The sequence below is a fragment of the Pelodiscus sinensis genome, chromosome 7 (genome assembly GCF_049634645.1).
Source record: "Pelodiscus sinensis isolate JC-2024 chromosome 7, ASM4963464v1, whole genome shotgun sequence".
Classification (NCBI taxonomy): Eukaryota; Metazoa; Chordata; order Testudines; family Trionychidae; genus Pelodiscus; species Pelodiscus sinensis.
The window spans coordinates 15,946,245-15,968,429 of NC_134717.1; the positions used below are offsets into that span (position 1 = coordinate 15,946,245).

Sequence of the window (22,185 nt, forward strand, 5' to 3'; positions counted from 1 at the left end):
CAGATAGGCTGGGGAAGGATGTAAGAAGTGGTGGGCGGTACCCTGCACTGATAAAGAAAGGGCTGTGGCTCGTGGATGTGTGGTCTGCACTATTGTACAAGAACTGCACGGAGCAGCAGTGAAGAACAGTGACACAAGTGATGTCTGATGAAGCATCATAACTACTGTTTGACTGAGGGTGGTAAGCAGAGGGCAATTGCAGATAGACTCCTAATAAACACATGGCCTCATGCCAGAAGCAGGAAGTAAATGATAGCTCCCAAGTTGGAGATGACATGATCTACGAGGCCAGGAAGATGGACTATGTTGTTTATCCAGAATTGGGTGCTTTCCTCTGGGGAGGGTAAACCTGTAGTAGAGGGAATGACGTGAGCCAATTTAGAAACATGATTTACCACTGTCAGGATGCTTGTGAAACCATTGCATTCTGGTAATCCAAGGAAATGACCTCCCAGGCTGAGATAGGTTGTTCAAACGTTGGAAGAGGCCTGGGGTTTCTGGTGAGGGATGCTGGGCAAACTACTACAAAGGTCTTCATTGTGGCCAATAGAAGAAATGGGACTTTAATTGTTGGATTTTTTATTGCCCTAAGCATCCTACCAAGGTAGAGTTATGGCACAATTGAAGAACTGTAACTTTTGCAGGTCTTTGGGGAACATGGGTGTGGTCCCTCATAAACACAATCCCTTCCAGGGCATCATGTGGTTCTCAGTTGATAATGGCCAGCTCATACAGTAAGCTGTGGACTTCCATACACAGAATCAGAGTGGGTGACTTCAATCATGGGTTTTGAGATGAGGGGATGATTCCATCCTGGAGCCTTGTGAGCCAGAGGCATATATTTGAGTTAAGACATCAGCTTTGCTGTTTCTGATCCCAGAGCAGTAGGACAAGGTAAAGTTGAACTGGGAGAAGAATAGGATGCACTGAAGTTGTTGTTAGTTCAGGACTTTGGCACTTCACAAATAGTTCTGGTTCTTGTGATCACGTGGACCAGGTCACAGCTCCCTTGCACAATATCACCTCACTTCAAAGGCAATGTTAATTGTAAGGAGCAGCTTGTCCAAAATCTCGTATTTTCACTCAGCAGGTCTAAACTTCCTTTAGTGATAGGCAACGAGTTGCAGTGTTTGCTTGCCATTCCCCTAACTGCCATACCGGAGGCACAAACTTTCACAATTAAAGCTTGCATCATGTCCGGCTGGGCCAATACTAGAGCAATGGTGAAAACAAGTCTCAGCTACTCAAATATATACCAGGCCTTGAGCGACCAGTATCACTTGATATTTTACTGGAGTGAGGAGCTTGGCGTGTTTGAAAAAAAATTGAAATGAACTTCTGGTAGAAGTTTGCAATGCCTACAAAACCCCATGTTGTAGGCCAGGCACATTGAGGGACTGTGCAGTCATGGACAGCCTGGACCTTGTGGAATCTTCTTGATTCCTTCTGGAAGGGAGGATGAAACACAGGAACTTGGGTGAGGTCTGACTGAATGCACAATTCTCTAGTTTAGTGTACAGCCTGTATTGTCATAATCTCTCTAAAAGTATGCAGGCATGAGTAGTCTGTTGTTCCAAATCCTCTTAGAAACTTAGATCAAAAGATCATTTAAGTGCACCACCACCAGCTGGTCCAGCAGATCTCACAGCACATCATTAACGAAGTGAGGGTCAGCGCCTGGGCATTAGTCAGTGCAAGAACATCAGAACAGCCATACTGGGTCAGACCAACGGTCCATCTAGCCCAGTATCCTGTCTGCTGACAGTGGCCAATACCAGATACCCCAGAGGGAGGGAACACAACAGGTAATCATCACGTGATCCCTCTCCTGTCATCCATTTCCAGACAAACAAAGGCTAGGAACACCTTTCCTACCCATACTGGCTAATAGCCATTGATGGACCTAACCTCCATGAATCTATGTAGCTCTTTTTTTAACCCTGTTAAAGTCCTAGTCTTCACCACATCTTATAGCAAGGAGTTCCACAGGTTGACTGTGCGCTGAGTGAAGAAAAACTTCCATTTGTTTGTTTTAAACCTGATGCCTATTAATTTAATTTGGTGACCCCTAGTTCTTATATTATGGGAATAAGAAAATAACTTTTCCTTATTCACTTTTCCACACCAGCCATGATTTTACAGACCTCTATCATATCCCCCCTTAGTCTCTTTTCTAAGCTGAAAAATTCAAGTCTTTTTAATCTCTCTTCATATGGGACCCATTCCAAACCCCTAATGATTTTTGTTGCCCTTCTCTGAACTTTTTCCAATTCCAATATATCTTTTTTTCAGATGAGATGACCACAACTGCATGCAGTATTCAAGATGTGGGCCTACCATGGTTTTATATAGAGACAATAAGATATTCTTTGTCTTATTCTCTAGCCCTTTTAAAATGATTCCTAACATTCTGTTTGCTTTTTTGACTGCCACTGTACGCTGAGTGGATGTTTCCAGAGAAATATCCACAAAGACTTCAAGATCTGTCTCTTGAGTAGTTGTAACTAAATTAGTCCCCATCATGTTGTACGTACAGTTAGGATTATTTGTAACTAGGAGTTATGCAAGTGGCATAACTAAATATTCAAAATGTCCATAGCTGGTCTGAAAGGTGGCATTCCATTCAGTTCCTTCTTGGATATAGATTAGAATTTAAGCTTCCTCTGATGTATTATACACTAAATATAAAGGTGTTTCACACATTTAAAAAAAAAACCCTTAACTTTTATGGCTACTTTGTATAAAAAGAAAGAGATAAAGCCTAATGTATTGGACTCCCCCAGATGAATGTCCTAGACTGGAAACTAATCAAGGCATAGGCCCTGAAGTCACTTGATAATGCATGGTCTTACCTTTCATTAACAAACAGAATATATTTCTAGCCCACAGAGTTGTGAGAAAAGACTTGAAAATATCACCTTAATGTAACTGATGCAAGGATGTCTGCCTAAGTCCACAGATAGCCTGAAAGAACAGTTCAGAGTTGTGAACAGCCTCATGCCTCTAAAAGAGATGTTAACTCACTTCTCTGCGACCCCCCCCCCCCCATCACTATCTGAAGAGAGAATTGTGTAGATGACAGGAAAGTTGAACAGCAGGCCTCAACAATGCATGTGATAGGTAAAAGGGTATGTAACTAGGAGCAACGTGTATAAACTCACGGGTGCCCTCTGTTGCCACACCTGCCTCTTCCAGTATCCTAGGAGATCCCACCCTTGTGTGGAACCTGATTCTCTGAACTTGCTGGCACCCCTAGAAGGTAGGGCTGGGGAAGCTGGTGATGACTGAGCAGGACGCTGGAGGTAGTGGCCCAAGGTTGGCATCTTGCCTACCCTACGTTCTGAAAGGGAAAGGAGCTATTACTCCATGGAGGAGGGGAAATGAGAACTGCTAGGCTGGGAGAGTTGGACCCAGAGGGATGAAGTCATAAGGGAGAGATTGTGGTGTGCCTAAGGCTCCAAGTTGCCTTAATCTGTTCCTGCCATTGGGCAAACTGTAACTGATTAAAGTCTGAGCTCAAGAAGTTATTAGAATTTTATTTAATAACCACCCAGAAACATCAGCACTGGTGAACTCTGGTCTCAAACCATCAGAATATGTACTTATAAGCTAACGCTGCAGCGTGCACTTAAATACTGCAAGAAGTCAAGGGACTATGTTATACGGTTTTACAGCGTTTATATATACTGTACAGTTTCACAGCCTTGAAAACAAGCTGGAAGTCAAAATATTTAATCCAAAAACCTAGCAGCACGAATTATCATAAGAATTCACTTACCAGAATAATGATAAAACAAAACATCTTTTAAAGAAACCCCAACTAATGGGTACTCAGCCATTAATGGTTGTAATCTACACCAGCAGCAGGCAGGGGAGCCTTGGAGTCCCTTAAATATTCATCACAGGGTCCAACTGTCACTGTTACAATCAGGGACAAATTATGGCTGGCCCTGCAGGCGTGTGTTAAGAGATGTGAGGGTTGAAGGAGCCCCTTTTGCTCACCCCGCATAACTAAACAGAAGACACATTGTTTAGAATTAGTTTTACAGCATGGTATGATCTGATGACTTTGTTTCCCCCCAGGCTCTGAACATTGTGGGGAATGAGAATTGTGACATTCGCAGACCAGGTGCCAGCTCATGCCAAGGCCTCTACGTGTCAGCCAAACACCAACAAATACATAATTGGAACTAGACTGGCTAAACTGTGAGCTAGTGTTGTTACAACAGGTATTAGAGTTATACACATGTTTAGTTAATACTTCGTGAAATGCTTGCAACTGCTGCATGCATTAATCTCACTTACAATGTCCCATGTTATAAAGTAATATTTAAGTGTTTGCTGCATAACTGGAAATCGCATGACAGGAGAGAAGTATAGCAAGAGTGAAATACTAGTGACAATGGGAGATCTCTCATACCCAACAAAAGGCGTCCCACCAACATCCGACAAACCCTCGTGGAACAGCAGAGGACACAATACTTTATTGATTACTCTCCTATGTCCCATAAAGAGATGTAACACTGAACTCCTCCCAGCAGTTGAACTTGCAACTTGAAGGAGAAGGAATAAAAAGCCCCATCAAGGAGAAACTGTATTTTTATGCTGCTTGGACTCTGAGGGGCAAGGATTATTAAACACAAGCAAAAGCTCCCAGTGGTTAGCCTTAGAGGACATAAAGAGCTTACTTATTATAGAAGTTTCTATTACATTTTGAAAGTCAAGACTGCAATTCATTTGTGTGTAAATGTATTTATCTGCTTTAACCTTGTAAATAATGTTCTTTCCTTTTCCCAGTTAATATATCTTCAGAGTTTATCACAGGATTGGCTACAAGTATTGTCTTTGATGTGAGATCTCAAGGGCAATTAACCTGCAGTAAGTAATTAGTCCTTTGGGATTGGGAGTAACCTGAATATTGTTATGTTTTTTGGTGTAAGGGGCCATCAATCACAAAGGCAGGCTAGTCTAGGTGACAAGATTGATCAGACTACACAAGGGGACTGTCTGTTAAGGCTTTTGTAGTGCTAGAGGAGTCTGCACTTTATCCTTTGTTGATGAAATCTAACTATAGAAATCTAAGGCAAACTGGGGTTGGTACCCTTCTTAGAACCATAGAATCATAGAACACAAGAACTGGAAGGGACCTCAGGAGATCATCGAGTCCAGTCCCCTGCCCTCACAGCAGGACCCAGTGTCGTCTAGACCAGTGTTTCTCAAACTGTGCTCTGCGGAGCCCCAGAGCTCCACGAGACATCTCCAGGGGCTCCGCGAGGTTCACAAACTGGAAACATCTGTAGTACAACGCATACAATCAGTGGACCACTGGGGCTCCGCATACATTTTTACGCATTTAAAGGGCTCTGGAGCCCCAAAAGTTTGAGAACCGCTGGTCTAGACCATCCCAGATAGAAGCCTATCTAACCTGCTCTTAAAGCTCTCCAGAGATGGAGATTCCACAACCTCCCTAGGCAACTTATTCCAGTGTTTAATCACCATGACAGAAGTTTTTCCTAATGTCCAACCTAAACCTTCTTACCAGCCTGCCTTGAGGTTGGTACTCATGCTTTTGAGCTTCCTCAGAACAGCTTGACAAGACAACTTGAAAACTGTTTTTTCCTGATGTAATCTCAAAGGGTATGTCTACACTGCAAAGTTAATTCGAAATAACAGCCGCTATTTCGAATTAACTTTAATAGCATCTATACACGCAAACCACTATTTTGAATTTAATTTGAAATAGTGGAGTGCTTAATATGAATTTGGTAAACCTCATTCTATGAGGAGTAACGCTAAATTCGAAATAGGAATTTCGAATTAAGTGCTGTGTAGACACTTAATTCGAAATAGGGGGCCTCCAGCCCTTCCCAGGGAGCCCTGGTGGCCACTCTGGGCACAATCAGGAAAACTTACTCTCCTCTCCCCCAGCCCCAGAGCTATTAAAGGGTAGAACCTGGCCACAGTGCCTGTGCCAGCTCCAAGCCTGCCAGCCCAGAGCCAGCAGTGGCCACCGGGGCCCCTGACCCAGTGGCCTCAAAACATGAGCCAGCAAGTCACTGGCAGCCAGCCCTCCACCGCTCCCAGGAGCCTGACAGGGGCTGGAGAAGGTGGGCACCTTCTTGGTCCAGCATGGAGATCATGGACCTTATTCAGGTGTGGGGGGATGCCCCCAACGTCCATGATCTCTGCACTAAACGAAGGAATGCAGCTGTCTATGGCAGGATAGCTACCAGCCTGGCCACCAAAGACCACATGGGAACCCAGGAGCAGGTTTGCATGAAAATCAAGTTGATCCGGTGAGACTCCCAACCCTGAGCCCTGAGCTTCCCCTCCCCCTTCTTCCCCTTGCTTCCCCCTTCCAGCTCCCTCCTCCCAGGTTTCCCCCTCTCCTCTCCCACCCTATCTCTTCCCCTCTTCCACCTCCTTTTCCCAATCTTCCCAGAGGTTCATTCCCCCCCTAGTTTTGTTCAATAAACCCAGTTTCTATTTTTAAACATACATGTCTTTTCTTTGACATCAGGAAGGGGGGCTAGGGAGGGGTAAGTGGAAGGATATGAGGGAGGAATGGGGCACGAGCTCCCGGTGGAGAGGACTGGAGTGGCTCTGAGGGCTCCTCGGGGTGGACGCTCTCCTGCAGGGCCTCCTGGATCCTGACAGCCCCCCCGATGGACCCTCCTGATGGTAGCCTGCAGCAAGTGCAGCCGGGCTGATGGCAACGACCACACGAGATGCACCGGCGTACCCAGGGGCAGCTCTGGCTCCGTGTGGCCGAGTGCTGTGGTGTCCTGAGTGCGGGCACTCCAAGACAGGACTGCTTTGCTGTCCCTCATCGAGGTAGACAAGCAAGCGGGGAACCCTGAGAACTGTCTGTCCGGGATGGGGGTAGGGTCCCTTTAAGCAAGGAGATGAGTTAGCGTCAGGCAGCAGACCCACACACTAAGTCATAACCTGATGCCCTGCCGGCACTGGTTCCGGCCAGCCTTAACTTCAGTTCAGGGTCCACTCAGTGTGGATGCACTATTTTGAAAGAGCAAAACACTATTTCGAAATAGGTTTTGTGTGTAGATGCGTTAATTCAAATTAGCTTAATTCGAATTAACTATTTCGAATTAAGTTAACTCGCATTAACGCTGTAGTGTAGACATACCCTGGCAGTACCCTGGAAACATTAGGTCAGATTCTACCCTGTGTTGCAATTTCCAGCCGCACAGGGGAGTGGAAACAGCCACTGCAGAAGCCTCCAGACCCACATAAAGTGGACTAATGATTCTATGAGATCCTCTTCCACTGGGCCATATTTCCACCCTTATTACATCAGAGCGTATGGAAACAATAATTTAAGAAATGCTGAAAAGTAGTAAACACTAATCAAATAGCAAAGAGGAGGAATTGTGTGAGGCCACAGAAGAACACACAACAAAGGTAATTCTTTTCTTATTTATTTAGTCAAACCTTTTATAGGTTGAACCTCTCTAGTCCAGTATTCTCTGTTTCAGCAACATCCATGATCTGGTATGATTTTAGTTGGCCAGATCTTCACCTATCATGGGTGTGGCCAAGTTTCCTGTGGCCCCATAAAGTTGTTTACAGCTACCAATCCTGGCTCAGTATTCTGTGCTGTTATTTATCTCTAATTTACCCCCAAAATGTCTCCTAACAGCCCAGTAAGCAGTGGAAGTGTTGGTAATGCTGCTAGACAATATCAACTTCCCATGGTTCGGCAAATTCTCTGGTTCAGCATCGATCAGTTCCCAAGGGTGCTGCACTAGAGAGGTTCAGCCTGTTGTTACTTTTCCTTAAAGAGGGGCTGCATTGTACACTCACTCTGTGCTAGACTGTCATAGCTCCTCAATACAGAGCGTGACTCTGATACTCGCTGTGGTGAGAAGAGCAGAGTTTACTCATCTGATAATCTCTGCTGTAAGCAAATGGTTAGGGAGGAACAAAGATGATCAGAGTAGGAGCAGCTGTGGGTTCCCTGCTTCAACCCACTGGTCAGAGAAGGATTGCTGGGTGCTGAGATGGGAGTGAGCTGCTCCACAAAAAAGAGGTGAAGTAACTTTCTCCACCAGAGCAAGGGAGGAGTAGATCAGAAACTGTGACTCTGAGTCACAGTTGATCCTTGCTCTGCTCCTGAGATGATACTGAGCTATCCGCCATCCCTTCATCAAGGCAGAATATATAGTTACAGATTGTACATTGGTGGAATTCTGACAAAAAGCAATGTCAGTTTTGCATGGAAAATTACTATAGGACCAAGCCACAGGATACTAGAATGCTCTAGTTGTAACCTCTGGGCCAGATTCCAACACCTTTAGTCACATCAAATTCCACCTTGCTCCACAATTGATTTCAGAGTAGTAGAGCAGGGGGTCAATATCTGTACCTCTAGCCTGGCAACTCAATAAAGAGTAAGTCCTTTATTAAAAAGGACAATTCAGTAGCTAAGTTAGCTACTGAGATTAAACATTGTTTTAACCAGGAAAACAAAGCACAAATAATACCCATATAAAATATAGTTTTGTACCTATTACGTGACTCTGACATGGAGTGCTTGTGATGGTGTCTTCTTCACCTTCTTGCTGGCTTTCTGTGACCACTTTAGTCTGCACATAGTACAACAAAAAATTAAAGTAAAGAAACAATCACTTAACCCTGGTGTTGACTTTTCCACCTGTTAAAGGTTACTTAGAAAGCCAATCATAATTTTAAAAAATGCATCATGCACCAAGATCACCATGCTGATCTTCTCTGTAGTATTGTGATTCTATCCCCATGGATTTTCTAGGTGATGCTTGAGAGAACAGCATATTTCATACTGTTTCTTCTCTTCTCTTGAGAGAGAACAAGCCCTCACAAAAATTCACTCTTTCAAATACTTGGTGCTCTTATTAATACTTGATAATCACTCACTTTTGCCCTAAACCATTCCCAGTATCTATATGACTTTATATACATTCAAAAAAAAAAATCTTAGGATTTATTACTTGCAAAACTATTTATTTAAAAAAAATCTTCATAGGCCACATTCTGCTTGTCTTACTCATACAGGTGGTTCCACTGACTTCTCCCCCACCTTATACCCTCTGGGTATGTCTAGACTACATGCCCCCGCCGGCAAAGGCATGTAAATTAGACTACCCGACATAGTCAATGAAGTGGGGATTTAAATATCCCCCGCTTCTTTAAAATAAAAATGGCCGTCATGCTGTGTCGGCTCAGCTGATCATCGGCACAATGCGGCAGTCAAGACGTGGATCCATCGATCAGGAAAGCCTTTGTCGACCAATCCCTTATTCCTTGTGAAACGAGGTTTACAGGATCGGCTGGCAAAGGCTTTCCTTGCCGACCGATCTGCATCTTGACTGCTAAATTGTGCTGACGATCAGTTGAGCCAGCACAGCGTGGCGGCCATTTTTATTTTAAAGAAGCGGGGGATATTTAAATCCCCGCTTCATTGACTATGTCAGGTAGTCTAATTTACATGCCTCTGCCGGCAGAGGCATGTGGTCTAGACATACCCTCTGTTACAGTAGTCTTATAGCTGATTAAAATCTAGCTTACAATTGTTCTGTGTCCCCATTTCCATACCTTGTCAACAAAAGTGAGGGTATGGCACAATCTACCCCTAGTCTGACTATGTTACTTCAGGATCACTTTTAACAACAGAATGAGCCACCATAGATCAACTTACAGAAGTATTGCAGCCAAAATATGCTAACATTTCAAAGCTGTTGCACCTCACCTGAAGTAATGGCCAGTGGTATGAACAAGTTGAGGTCTGTGTCCAAAAAGAACATGTGGAGTGTTATTGTTTTATGTCAACAGGACCAATTGTGTGCATGAGTAACATTTGGCCCCAAGGGTACCTTTTTTGATTAACTTCATCACGATGCATTTGGTGGTTGTGTACATCTCTCAAGGGTGATGCCTAAGCTTGCTGTTAATGAAACACTAGTTTTATATCTTTTAAATATGAGAGCTGGGTAATGAGAGCCAGGAAAGATGCACAAAAATTAGAGATAAGTGCTGCATAAGTGATGGCATAACAGGCCTTCATGCCTTTAATTAGCACTTGGAAAGAGAAAAGATTTAATTCTGTGAAGTGTAAGAAAAAAAATCTCGAAAAGACATTTTCTAGAATGTTAATGTTTAAAAGAGCCTCATATTACTGTCAGGTTTTTAAAAAGCAGTACATACTATATGAGGTTTGAAGTACAAGTGTTAGTTTCAGAGCTGACCCTCATTACTGAATGTACTTTACAATGTTAAGAGAAGAATAATCCTCTTAGTTTATGGTTTTTAAATGATTTATACTGTTTTCTCAAAAGGCATTTATTTTTCCTTTTTATAAATGATACATGATGGTCTATGCTACCACATACTAGAGTTTTCAATCATAGATATCTCTCTAAACAGAATCCTTTGCAATCTTCTTCAAAGAAAGCTGGCACCAAAGAATAATGGAAAGAGCTAGAAATAAGATGCATGAATTAAAGAGTTTCAATTGTTTCTCTTGCAGGAGTTTGGAAGACAAGCTGAAATTCCATTTAATTAACAAATTTTATTTAACAGCATATTTCTTTCAAAAGTTAGACTTAAGAGCACGAAGTATGTGCTTTTTATTCTAAATGTCCTCAACATGTTGGCACTAGTCATTTCATTTAGGAATTAAATTCAACGAAATTCATAATAAGGAATTCCCAACTGAGGCAACTTGAATCTTCAAAAACAATATTGTTATAATTCTTTGATTTCTAGCTTCACAAAGGGATGTATGGTATTAGATAGGTAATGCTTTTTCACCATGACTAATTTGTCCTTAGAAGCTAAATAGGATAATTAGCATTTCTCCATTATTTATGTATATTAAGGACAATCTTTGAACTTCACCGATAAAATGAAGTGTGTTTCTTGAAGATATACTTAAAGTCCTAAATGACTGTTATTGTTATATGTAGAAAGACTTCACAAAATTAGAGACAAAAAGCATAGCAAATTATTGCAGCATTAGAAAATAATAAGAAAGAGAAAAAGAAATTGTAGAAGCAATGGTTCAGAGCTTTTTTGTACTTCTGTACAGTGACGATATACCCTAAGCTGTCAGGACCATATTAAATGGGGCATAGTTAAATTGAGTGGCTCTGATAAGAAGCTCGGCTTTGCTATCAAAGTTCTAGATCAGTTGGATTGAATTTCCTGCATATTGCACATTTCCAGACTTTCATTCTCTCTCTTTCCTTTCAGTGACACTACAAGGGCAGCCTTAGATATGCTTATAATTTGTGGTTTTATAATGCAGGGGACATCTACATTTTCAAAGAAGAGATGATACCATAGAAGCCAGGAGCAAAAAAGTTTTCCCAAGCATTCATTGTGCCAATGCTCTCTGAAAGTGTTTTAAAAAATGACCTTGTATATCCTTAGGAGAGACATTATTTGCATGAAAATAAAAATGCACATTTGCCTGGACTTAGAAGTATATCTCTGATACTTGAACCTCAAGCATTCTAACATCAATAGTAAATTAGGAGGTTTTCCAATTCTTTTTATGAAATCTTTTGAAACTTGTTCTACCCTTCAAACATAACCCAAAGAATTATTTAATTGCTTTGTATTTCAAATTTTCTCATGTGGAATGGTAGGATGTGCGGTATTTTAATAACTCATTTTGTTAGAACAAAAATTATATGCTTAATTTAATGCTGAAGAGTGTATATGTCTGATACAAGTGTTCAAATTATTTTGCAAAAAGGCTAGATAATGTGGTTAACACAAATATGAAAAGTGAAAAAAGTTTTATGATACAAAATTAAATGCTGTCGAAGTTCAAACATCTGAATGCCATGGTTATCTGAACTTTATAACATCATGGGAGAAGCTTTCTTTAAAGGAGAAATCACTCTCAGCTGAGTTCCAAGATTAAATATTAAAACTCCATAATTAATGGTATTTTTAAAGTAAAGTCTGAGGTCATAATCCCACAAAGATTTACTCTTTCTTAGCTTCATTCATCTGATGCACAGCAAGCACTACTCACAAAGTGTAAAGCTAAGCATATACATGCATAACCTTTATGATCAGGGCCTAAGAGCTGACAGTGCTTAAATCAATTTTCCTGTGGAAATATAATGCTTCTATTTTCTGCATAAATTAAAGTATCAGATCCATTAAAAACTGTAGAGAAGCACAAAATTCACTCCACGGGGGAGATTTTCAAAGCTACAAGGAGTAGCTAAGGGGCTTAATTCACACAGAAAGTCAGGTATCCAGCAACAAACATCCCTACATGTGGTTCAGCGCTTTCCTTTTTTTCATGAGTTTTATATGTTTTATTTGTAATAGTTTTGATCAGATCAGAAGAATGTTTGACACAAGCAGGCGAAAGTAAAACAAAACAAAACAAAACAAAACAAAACAGATAATGATCCCATTATTTCATTGGGATGCCTTGTGATTATGGCATCATTGTGCAAATATGTTTACAGACATTGAATTGCCATTAAAAGCAATAAGATTTATAGTCATATAATTTGGCCCAGAATCAAACTGCCATATTTGGCATTAATTCATTGTTCTCCAGCCACATAATTCTTTCTATTATATATTAGCATTGATTGTCTTGTTTGTCTGCACTGGCAATAAGGGGCAAAGCACATCCAGAAATTAGTAAAAGGGAAATAATGCTTTTGTGCACTAAAGAACTTACCAGAGTCTCATGCTGAATTTCCATATCAGCTTTTGTTTGGCTGTTTTTCTTGTGGCTTCCTTGAGTGCTGATAGAGTTGCTGGGAAGAGAAGAGCCCTGGGAGCTGCCCTTCGACACACTCCTGTAGGAAACATTATTTGATCCACTTTCTGTCTGCTGAGCTGCTTTCTTATCAACTCTGCAGGTAGAAAGTGATTCCTCTGATAAATTACATTGCCCTTCTTCAATCACTCCACTTTTCCCATTCCTTTAATGTTTAAAGTAACCTCTCTGTATCTTTCTGTCTCTAGACCTTTGAGTGATAAATGTTTCTAACTAGCCTTGATCAAATCTGTCACTTGCAATTTCAGGTAGTATATCAATTTAGTCTTTCACATACAATGATTTATTTTATATTTGGGATTGCTGTGGGGCAAACTGGGAATCACTGTATAATGATTGTTGAGTGTCTTTGTAGCTTAAGGTTATGGTAGTAGTAAATGTAATTAATTCTGGCTAGTTACTGAACACATTTACTGGCTACAATCACTAAGAATGGGAGGAAAAAGCCATGTACATAATCTTCCTGTTTTCATATGCCTACATTCTGGTATAGTTTAATTATTATCATCTTTGATCAAATTTACCATTCTTTAATTTCAAAGACCATTGGTTTGGTTAACAAAATAATATGAGCCAGATTATCATTTTATTTTTAAAAATCTCCACATTCCAAATTGTTTCATAAAGTAATTACCTGTTTAAAAGTTCTTTCATAAAACTGTCTTTTGCTGAATATGTGATGGAGGAACCACTCTTTTGGTAACATCTAATCTGGCCAGGGATGTCTTGGGAAGATTTTGTGTTCTTTTTGCCTTTCAAATCACCATTCAAAATGTCACCAGTTTCTGTTTTCTTATTAAATTCATTCTCTGCTTCACAGTGTTGGTCAGTTCTCTTTTTATCTTTTTTTTTCTCTGATTTTGCCTGCTTACTTCCAAAACCTGAACTTTTTGCTTCTTTCTTTTCTACCTTTGCTTTAGGAACATCAGTTTTTCTACCATTCAGAGCTGGGAGTTTACTCTTACGAAAACCAAACCAGCTAGCTATAGAGGGCCCAGTCTTTTGCTTCATCTCAGAAGTGGGAGATTTCGTTTGCCCTTGACCCTTCTGCACATTTTCCTGGATACACAACATGACTTTTTCCTCTATTGTAGGTTGTGCAACAGATGAACTCAAAGCATGGGTAACCTCACAGATTTCTTGTCTTTGTGACTTGCTTGCTTCAAGTTTATGAGGATAACTTATTCTATCCAAATTTTGAAATGATGAAATTGGTTCTTTTGGAATAGTAGGTGATGACTTGAACTCCAATTCTACTTGTATGTTGCTTTTTTTGTTCAGCGTATGCTTTTTAGAATTCTCACTGGTTTTTCCACTGTGGATAAATATACTTGGTCTATCTTTCTGAGACGATGATTTGTTTCCCTCACATTTTGAAACACTGTGAAGCAAGTCCACTTTTGGAGATGTTCTGAATGGTAGTTTACTTGGGCTACCATTCTGACTATTGGAACTAGTCATACTTACATCAGAACCTTGTCTAGAATAGACATTTTCTGGGACTTTTGAAATATTTGAAAGAGTTTCTGATGCCACTAATCCAGGAATGGCTTTGAATTGGTATCCCTCCATGTTAGAGTTCTGTCTTGTTAAAGAATTTCCTCTTTCAGAAGTGTTAGTAATGATCTGAGTCCGTACTTTTCCTAGCCCTTCACTTACAGTGGTGGCTGGTTTTTCCCCTGTATGAACACTAAAACTTTGACTACGGGCCTTTGCTCCATTCATTCCCAGAGCTGGTTTTAAGTATGTTTTATTACTAGAAGAAACAGATCTCTTAACTAATTTGTTTTCTAATCCATCTTCTCTGTCTACCATCATGTTGCAGTTTTTAGGAGAGAGAGATGATGCTGTATTCATACCAAGTCCCATGGAAAAATTATCTTTTATTTCAGAATCGGCCATAGCAACGCTTAATTTAGTATCCATTGTTTCTGTTGTGATTAGACTCATGGATTCATCCTGCTCGTACTTACATGAAGTGACACTGCTTTTGGAAGCTGCATTTATACTGTCTTTTTCTTGTTTCCCTGGTACAGTAGAACTCTTCCTGAGGAGCTGGGGAGATTTTACAAGTAGTTGCAGTTCTACAGGGAGACGGGTTTTCAGTCCTTTCTCATGAGAGTTTTGGACAGCATTTGTCATGTCACTGTCTTGAAACAATAGTTGTAATGAGGAATGGTTAACCTGAGATAGAAGAGGCTGGCAAGTACTTGCTGTGTGACATTGTGGAGATGTGGGCAAACTATTTGGCATCTTTTGAGGCTGAGGAACTCCATTGTCACTGGATAGTTCTTTTTTTCCTGAATATGTGCTTTGTGGGGAAACAGTTTTCAGTGACACACAAGCTAGCGAGAAAGTCTTAGCAGTCCATAATCCTGTGTTAGAAAGTTCCTGATTGCTACAGAATACTGATTGATTAGAGGTTTTAGGGCAAGCTTTCTTTATGAAAACTTTGGAAAGCCCTTGGGAGGCTCCAGGGGAGCTGTAGGACTGCTGAGACATGTTTTGGGTGCTCATTTCTGCATTCTCAGGAAGATGAGCTAATTCAGTTTTGGCCATGAGAGGTGTATTTTTTGTTTGCATTTCATGATTAAATAGTTTCTGAAAAGGAACAGGGTTTGCAGTATCTTTTAAGGGTGATGATTTAAGACTATTTTTTGCTGTTTCATTGGGAATAGTTGCTCCTGGCTTTGTGGATAAAGGTGGAGAATGTTCATAGTTTGGTTTTATTAACAGTGAAGTTGATCGGCCTGGTGGAGGGGGTGGTGAAGGGGATTGGATTTCTACAGTTGTTAAATCACAATGAATGTCTCTGGTTGGCGGTTCTCCAAAGTCACTGGGTTCTATAAGGTGCCGCAGCAATAACGGTGATCCTGGAACTGGAATCTCTGCATTCTTTGTCCAATCACTTCCTTTAGAATTTTCAGGAAGATGGGCAGGGTGCTTTGGAATATGTATGTCTATTTTTGAATCCAGATTATGTGTTGGACTTTGTGCCTTTTTGAATCTTGACAGTTTCACAGGTGCAAAAGCTGGGGATTTTCCTAGGATTGTTGGGTCAGAGGATGAGGCTGCAGCAGACTCCTCACTGTCCATCACCTTAATTTTCTGTGGTGAATACTTACTTCTGCTGGGAATTTTAGTCAAGCTTTGTTTTTGATTGATACCTGCATGAACAGTAGATGTGGAATTGGCCTTGTATGATGCATTGTACACTGGTTTCACCAGCTTTTGTTGTACAGTATTTTGCAACAATGTTCTTCCAACGTGTAACGATTCACTGCATGTCATGGGAACAACTGTATTTTCATTCCCTGCGTTATTCTGAAGAGTCTTTTTCTCTATTTCATCTTTAGGTGTTTCTAAAACACTGTAGTTTCTAGCATCAGTTCCTGTCTGCAAATTATTGATTCCCTGAGGTATATGTTCAGTGTATTTTGCATTGGGTCCGCTTTGTGGTCGGTTGATTGAAATTTCATTTCTAGTCATCGTGACCACTCCAGATTGATGTGAGCTGAATTCAATAGGCTCACCATCCTTAGCATCAAATATTACAGTAGTGCATTCTTCAGAAGTCTTTTCTATAACCTTTTGTTGTTTAATGAAATTACATGTCTTTGGCCCAATATCTGACTGAGTGAACACTTGTTTTTCCTCTCCATCAGTAGATACAAACTCAGAAGTCTCTGTCCTTGCAAGCACATCAGAGCTCTTGGTATGCTTGTCAATAAAGGGAGTTGTTGATAACTCCAATGGACTTTTTTCATCACTGCTTTCTATATGCAGTTCGTCCATGACTTCATTGTCATCAGTATCTGAAAACTGTAAATGAAGGTCCTTCCAACCTAGATTAGCAGCACTTTGATCTAGCTGTAGTACAGGCAGTTTAACATTTGGACATGATTTTACCTCCAACTGAAAACCATTGCCAAAACTAGTTAGTTTTTCAGGTCTTTCCTTTGAATTAAAATAAGAACCTTTTTCAAGTAAATGTTTCCCATTAGGCTCCCAACCAACTAGACTGTCAGAAATACTGTGGGTTAATTTATTACAATAGAGCCTGCAGCCTTTGCTTGGTATTTCATGCAGCAACACTAAAGACGAAGATTCATCATCTGCATCATCATGTGAATCTGAATCATAAGTGAAAGTTTTATTGTGCTCGATGCAAACACTCCCTATTTCTATTGGCTTACAACGAGTTTGTTCTTCATGACTGCCACATTTAATTCCAGGGGAATATATCCCTTCATTGGAGTCCATGCAATCTTTGTAACCCCATTTTGATAATAATGAAGATGGTTCAAATAATATTTTCTGTTTCTGTAACTTCTTCAGCCCTTCCAAAATGTGGTTCTCTTTGATACGAGTTGGAGGTAGATCGTCTGTAGGACTAGAGAGGTTGCTTGGGAGTGATGAACCAATGCTTATTCTTTTATCCCAGCTCATAGATGACTGTTTAAAAAAAAAATCAGAAATTACTGAAAATGCTGGTCAGAAAAAAAAGTAACACTTTTTATTTCATTGGTAGGGCTCTATCAAATTCATGTTCCATTTTGGTCAATTTCACAGTCATAAGTTTTTGAAAATAAATAAATGTCATGCAGCAGCACAGAAATAAGGATGGCATTCTATGGAACTTCCACCCTTACTTCTGCACTGCTGCTGGTGGTGACCTTCAGAGCTGGTGACCTTCCAACAGCCACTGCAACTCTCTCCCCCTCCCCCCACCAAATAATCTTACAATCCCCTCAAACTTCCTTTTGAGTCAGGACCTCCAATTTAAGAAACCCTGGCCTCCCCCATAAAATCAGTATAGTATTGTGTAAAAGCACATGGAGAAGAGGGAACCAAATTTAATTGTCTGTGGGTGCATGCATGATTGTGAGTTTGGTAGGGGCCTAGTTGTAGCTGAACCTAAGAGCTGAAAGTTTCCATTTCCCAAGCCTTTTGCTTCTTTACCTTCTTATTCTACCTCTTTCAAAAAAGCCTATTTGAAGTTAGCATGCTTTTAAAAGGAAACTAAATGAAACTTTCTTTTCGACAAGAACCCTGAAGAAAATCCAAACCTGTCAAAAAGGAGTTGTTGCTCAGAGAAGCTTACCCTTCAATGTGCTCATTTAATGCAGAATAGAGAATAGAACACTATTAAAACCAATACAAGCTCTCTTGCTTACCCCATTAACACTGGTAGTTGTTATGGTCCCACTGTTATTGCTGATTCATCATCCATTAGCACTTTGCATTGAGGTAACTTAACAGTTAGGGTCAAGGGGCTAAGCTCCCTATATGATTCAAGCTTAGATTTTTCCAACACTTTATTCAAGACCATTAATTAGCTCACACTACACCTCTCTTCTGATCTATTTTTTTCTTATGCATTGCGGAACCAAGCCCTTTCAGTTCACTTGCTTTCTGTCTCCTAAACCATAACATACTTTTACAAAATCTACTAAATATTCCAAATTCTAACCCTGATTAAATCCAGGCAGCCCAAATAAAGCCCGTGCAGGCATAGTCCAGTCTCATGTTTCAATGCATACACTGTTTTCGCATGTTGCATTCTGAAAGCAATTTTGCCAGATAGCTTAAAACAGAGGTGGGGAACCTTAGGCCCAGGAGCCAGATGCAGTCCCTGGCTTGACTGGATCCGGCTCCTCCTCCGCAGAATTGGGGAGCCCACAATGGCACTCCATCCCCCATCTAACTGATTTTTCTGTGGGTCAGCAGCATAGTTCCTGCCTACCCACCTACTTTGCAGAGCCATGCAGCTGCACTCAGCTGTTGGAAGGTGAGTAGCGTGGCAGGTGGCTGATCAAAGCCAGCTGAGGAAGCGTGGTGGGAGGGGAACTGGGAGAAGCTGAGGCTGCGTGGTGGAGTGGAGCCTCTGGGGAAGGGGGAGATGAGGCCACATGGTGGGGGGGCTGGGACCAGCTCCGGCAGCCAGGGCCCATCGCATGGCGGGGATGCTGGGACCTGCCGGGGGGAGGAAGAGGGCGGAGCCTGCTCAGGGGACTGGGGCCATGGGGGGTGGGTTACTCTCGTGGTTGAGGTCTGCTCTAGCCCTAGCCCTTCCCCAGGGCTGAAGCTTTGTTCAGGGCCGCAAAGTGGCTTCCCAACTGCTCCCTGGGCTGCCTGCGTGGCAGCTGCCCGAAGCTGGAGCCAGACTGTGGTGTGGCTTCTCCTGGGGCTGCGGCCCCCTGCCCTTTCTTCCCCCTTCCCCTTTCTTTTGCCTCTCAAGAGCCCCCTGCCTCCTCCCCCAGCTCCCCACACGTCACTGCCCCACCACCAGCACCTCACTCTTTGCAAACCCTGGGTGCTGGCAGCAGCTTCCCTCTGCCCCGAGGGGATGAGGGGATTCACAACAGCTTGCACAGCAGTGCTTCATGGAGGGGAACATTCCACCTTCTCCCCAAGGGGGGGGCCTTATCTGGGAGAGTCTCTTGGGGAGCAGTGCCACTGGTGGGTGCCACAGTGGCACAAATCTGAACAAGTGCACATGACCTCATTGTTGGCGCACAAGACAAAACTCATTCCGCTCATGAAAGGAAAATCTTAGTCAGCGGCCCCTGACCCAAAATAGGTTCCCCATCTAGGGTAGCCAGGTGTCCAATTTTGAACCAGACAGTCCAGCATTTGAGCTTTCTGTTCGGGAAACAAATTGAGAAAATATAATTGAGAAAATATAAATGTCCGGTATTTCCTAAATAAGATGTAATGTAGATTGTGATGTAATGTCAAGTGTGTCCAGTATTTTTGTTGAAACCATCTGGCAACCCTATCCCCATCCCTAGCTTCAAGAGTGAAGGAGGCCTGACGTTTATTCTGCCAGCTCATCAAACATCCTCACATTTGCCACTCCTAACTAGTTTAATAATCATTGAAAGGGCTGGGTAGAAAAGAAGAAATGCAAATACAGGCAGTCCCCGACTTACGCGGATCCGACTTACGTCGGATCCGCACTTACGAACGGGGCTTTCTCGCCCTGGAAGTCGGGGCGAGAAAGCCCCATTGGTAAGCTGCTCCGGTGCCCCTGGTCTGCTGGAGACCGTCTCCAGCAGACCAGGGGCACCGGGCGGGTTCCCGCGCTTCTGAGGCTTTGCCAGAGCAAAGCCTCAGAGGCGCGGGGAACCGCCGCTGCTGCCGCTTCAATCTGGGTGCCTGTGGTCTGCTGGGGACCGTCCCCAGCAGACCACAGGCTCCCGGACTGAAGCCGCAGCCGCGGCGGGGTCCCTCGCCTCTGAGGCTTTGCCAGAGCAAAGCCTCAGAGGCTCTGCTCCCCGTGTCCCTGGTCTGCTGGGGAGGGGAGGGGGGCAGCTAGTGTGCTCCCCTCCCCCCCAGCAGACCAGGCTTTTGTTTTGGACTCTGGGGCAGAGCAGCTGGGGCGCTGCCGATTGGTCCTGCAGCGCCCGCTCTGGGCACTACTGGACCAACCCGGCAGCACCCCAGCTGCTCTGCCCCAGGTCCTGATTCAGCTGCTGCTGGTCAGTTTCAGCAGCGGCTGAATCAGGACGCCTGGGGCAGAGCAGATGGGGTGCTGCTAGGTTGGTCCAGTAGCACCCAGGAGCGGCGCTACTGGAGCAACCCAGCAGCACCCCAGCTGCTCTGCCCCAGGCGTCCCCAAGTCAGCTTCTGCTGAAACTGACCAGCGCTGACTACAGGAAGCCCCAGGCAGAGTTGCTCTGCCCCGGGCTTCCTGGAATCAGCTGCTGATCAGTTTCAGCAGCAGCTGACTTGGGGACGCCTGGGGTTCTTAAGTTGATTCTGTATGTAAGTCAGAACTGGCGGTCAGTTTCAGCAGTGTCTGAATCTGGACGCCAGTTCCGACTTACATACAGATTCAACTTAAGAACAAACCTACAGTCCCTATCTTGTACGTAACCCGGGGACTGCCTGTAGTCACAGTTTTTGACTACTCCATTCTGTTTCAGATGAATTGGGTTACTAAAGGAGACAAACCAGTTTGCTTTACCCTTTTACTGCACATCTTTCCATCATTCCAAGTGTAGGAGGAGCCACTGGAATATTCACTGCAAGCACTCGATAGAGAGAGTTCACTGCTACTGCAGCTGCTCCGGGGATATAGACGACTGGGCCCTGTCATATTTAACTGACTCTGGCATTTCAAGGCAGGTATGCTGGATTTCACATTCTGCTGGCATTCCTAAAACACAAGAAGAAATGCAACAATCTTATGGGTAAAAACAGATGATTTTCTCTTCTACCTGACTGATTTAGTTAATAGGGCAAAATGCAAGTGTGCCGTTTACACTTGCATAATATTCCATCACGTTCTGGCAAAATTAATGAATAGATGTAAAATGTGATTAGTTTTATTAACAGAAAAAAATCACAGTTCCTGCAATTCTTTGTATATATTTACTGTGGCTTCTGTATTCTGTGGGTCTATGTGCACCACTTTTTTGAGTCTGTGTGAATTATACTGCAGATATTAGCACCATGCTCCAGTAAGATATCGCAAACTAAGTTATAAAAGTACAAGTACATCTTGACAACTGCATTATAGGCTCACAATGTAACAGATGAGGCTCTGCAAACTGGACAAGGTAAATTAATTTAGTGTCCCAAACAGAATGTCCACTGAGAATGGAATCTCTCAATTACAGTCTAATTCTGGTTTCCTATCTAGTCCAAAGCTTTGTCTAAGAAACTCTCTGATGTAGGACAATCCATCTTTGTGTCACTCTCAGACAGCTGAAGCCTCCTGCTTATGCAATTTATTGACACTTTATGGCTGCTTTTAGTACTTGGGTAGTTATCGCCCCTCTCCAAATGCAATTTCAGTTGACTGTGACTAAATGCCAGCTTTGAGGAAGAAAGTAATGAAGAGCAGATAGCACGTTAGGTAAAATATTAAACCTTTTTAGAAGTATCTAGGATGCTTTTAATTTGTATTCAAACTAGTATTTTTGTGCCAAACAATGCTAGACTTTTTAAAACTTTAAGCCCCTGCACTGTTATACTGTTATGATGATACCCTCTAACGCCATATAGAATCAGAAACTTTTAATTACCAGGGAGACCAAAGAGTAACACTACTACATTTTTTTCCCAGAAAGTTGGCTTAGAAATTCATTAAAACTAGAAAATCATCTCTTAGCCAAGCCTTATGCGATATTTATTGATTTCCATTCTTGTTTACAGCCTGATGTAGTTATGCTTAGATGGGTGTTTTCACATACATATCCCAATAGAATACAAACAAATCTAAGATTATATAATACATGAGCAGCTGGCAAAACTGTCAAATAGATTCAATGGATGTAAAAATGCCTCCTGGAAATCTATGGAAAATATTCCATCTAGAGAACATTCTCCATATACTCTGTTCCAGGCTGGATTGCTTTCTGTGT

The 22,185-nt window shown here is 42.2% G+C and overlaps 1 protein-coding gene across 11 annotated transcripts in view; it reads right to left on the reverse strand.

Annotated features, from left to right (window-relative positions):
• NCKAP5 (NCK associated protein 5) overlaps positions 1-22,185 on the reverse strand; it is a 652,533-nt gene that overhangs the window by 77,452 nt on the left and 552,896 nt on the right. For 10 of the 11 annotated variants that reach the window (XM_075933271.1, XM_075933270.1, XM_025178765.2 and 7 more), the window contains 4 exons: positions 20,784-20,975; positions 13,446-17,266; positions 12,710-12,887; positions 8,528-8,606 (listed from right to left, as the gene is read on the reverse strand). In XM_075933271.1, coding sequence (XP_075789386.1) covers positions 8,528-8,606; positions 12,710-12,887; positions 13,446-17,266; positions 20,784-20,975 — 4,270 coding nt within the window. The remainder of the gene's footprint in view (positions 1-8,527; positions 8,607-12,709; positions 12,888-13,445; positions 17,267-20,783; positions 20,976-22,185) is intronic. The other variant, XM_025178766.2, reaches the window with a different exon arrangement.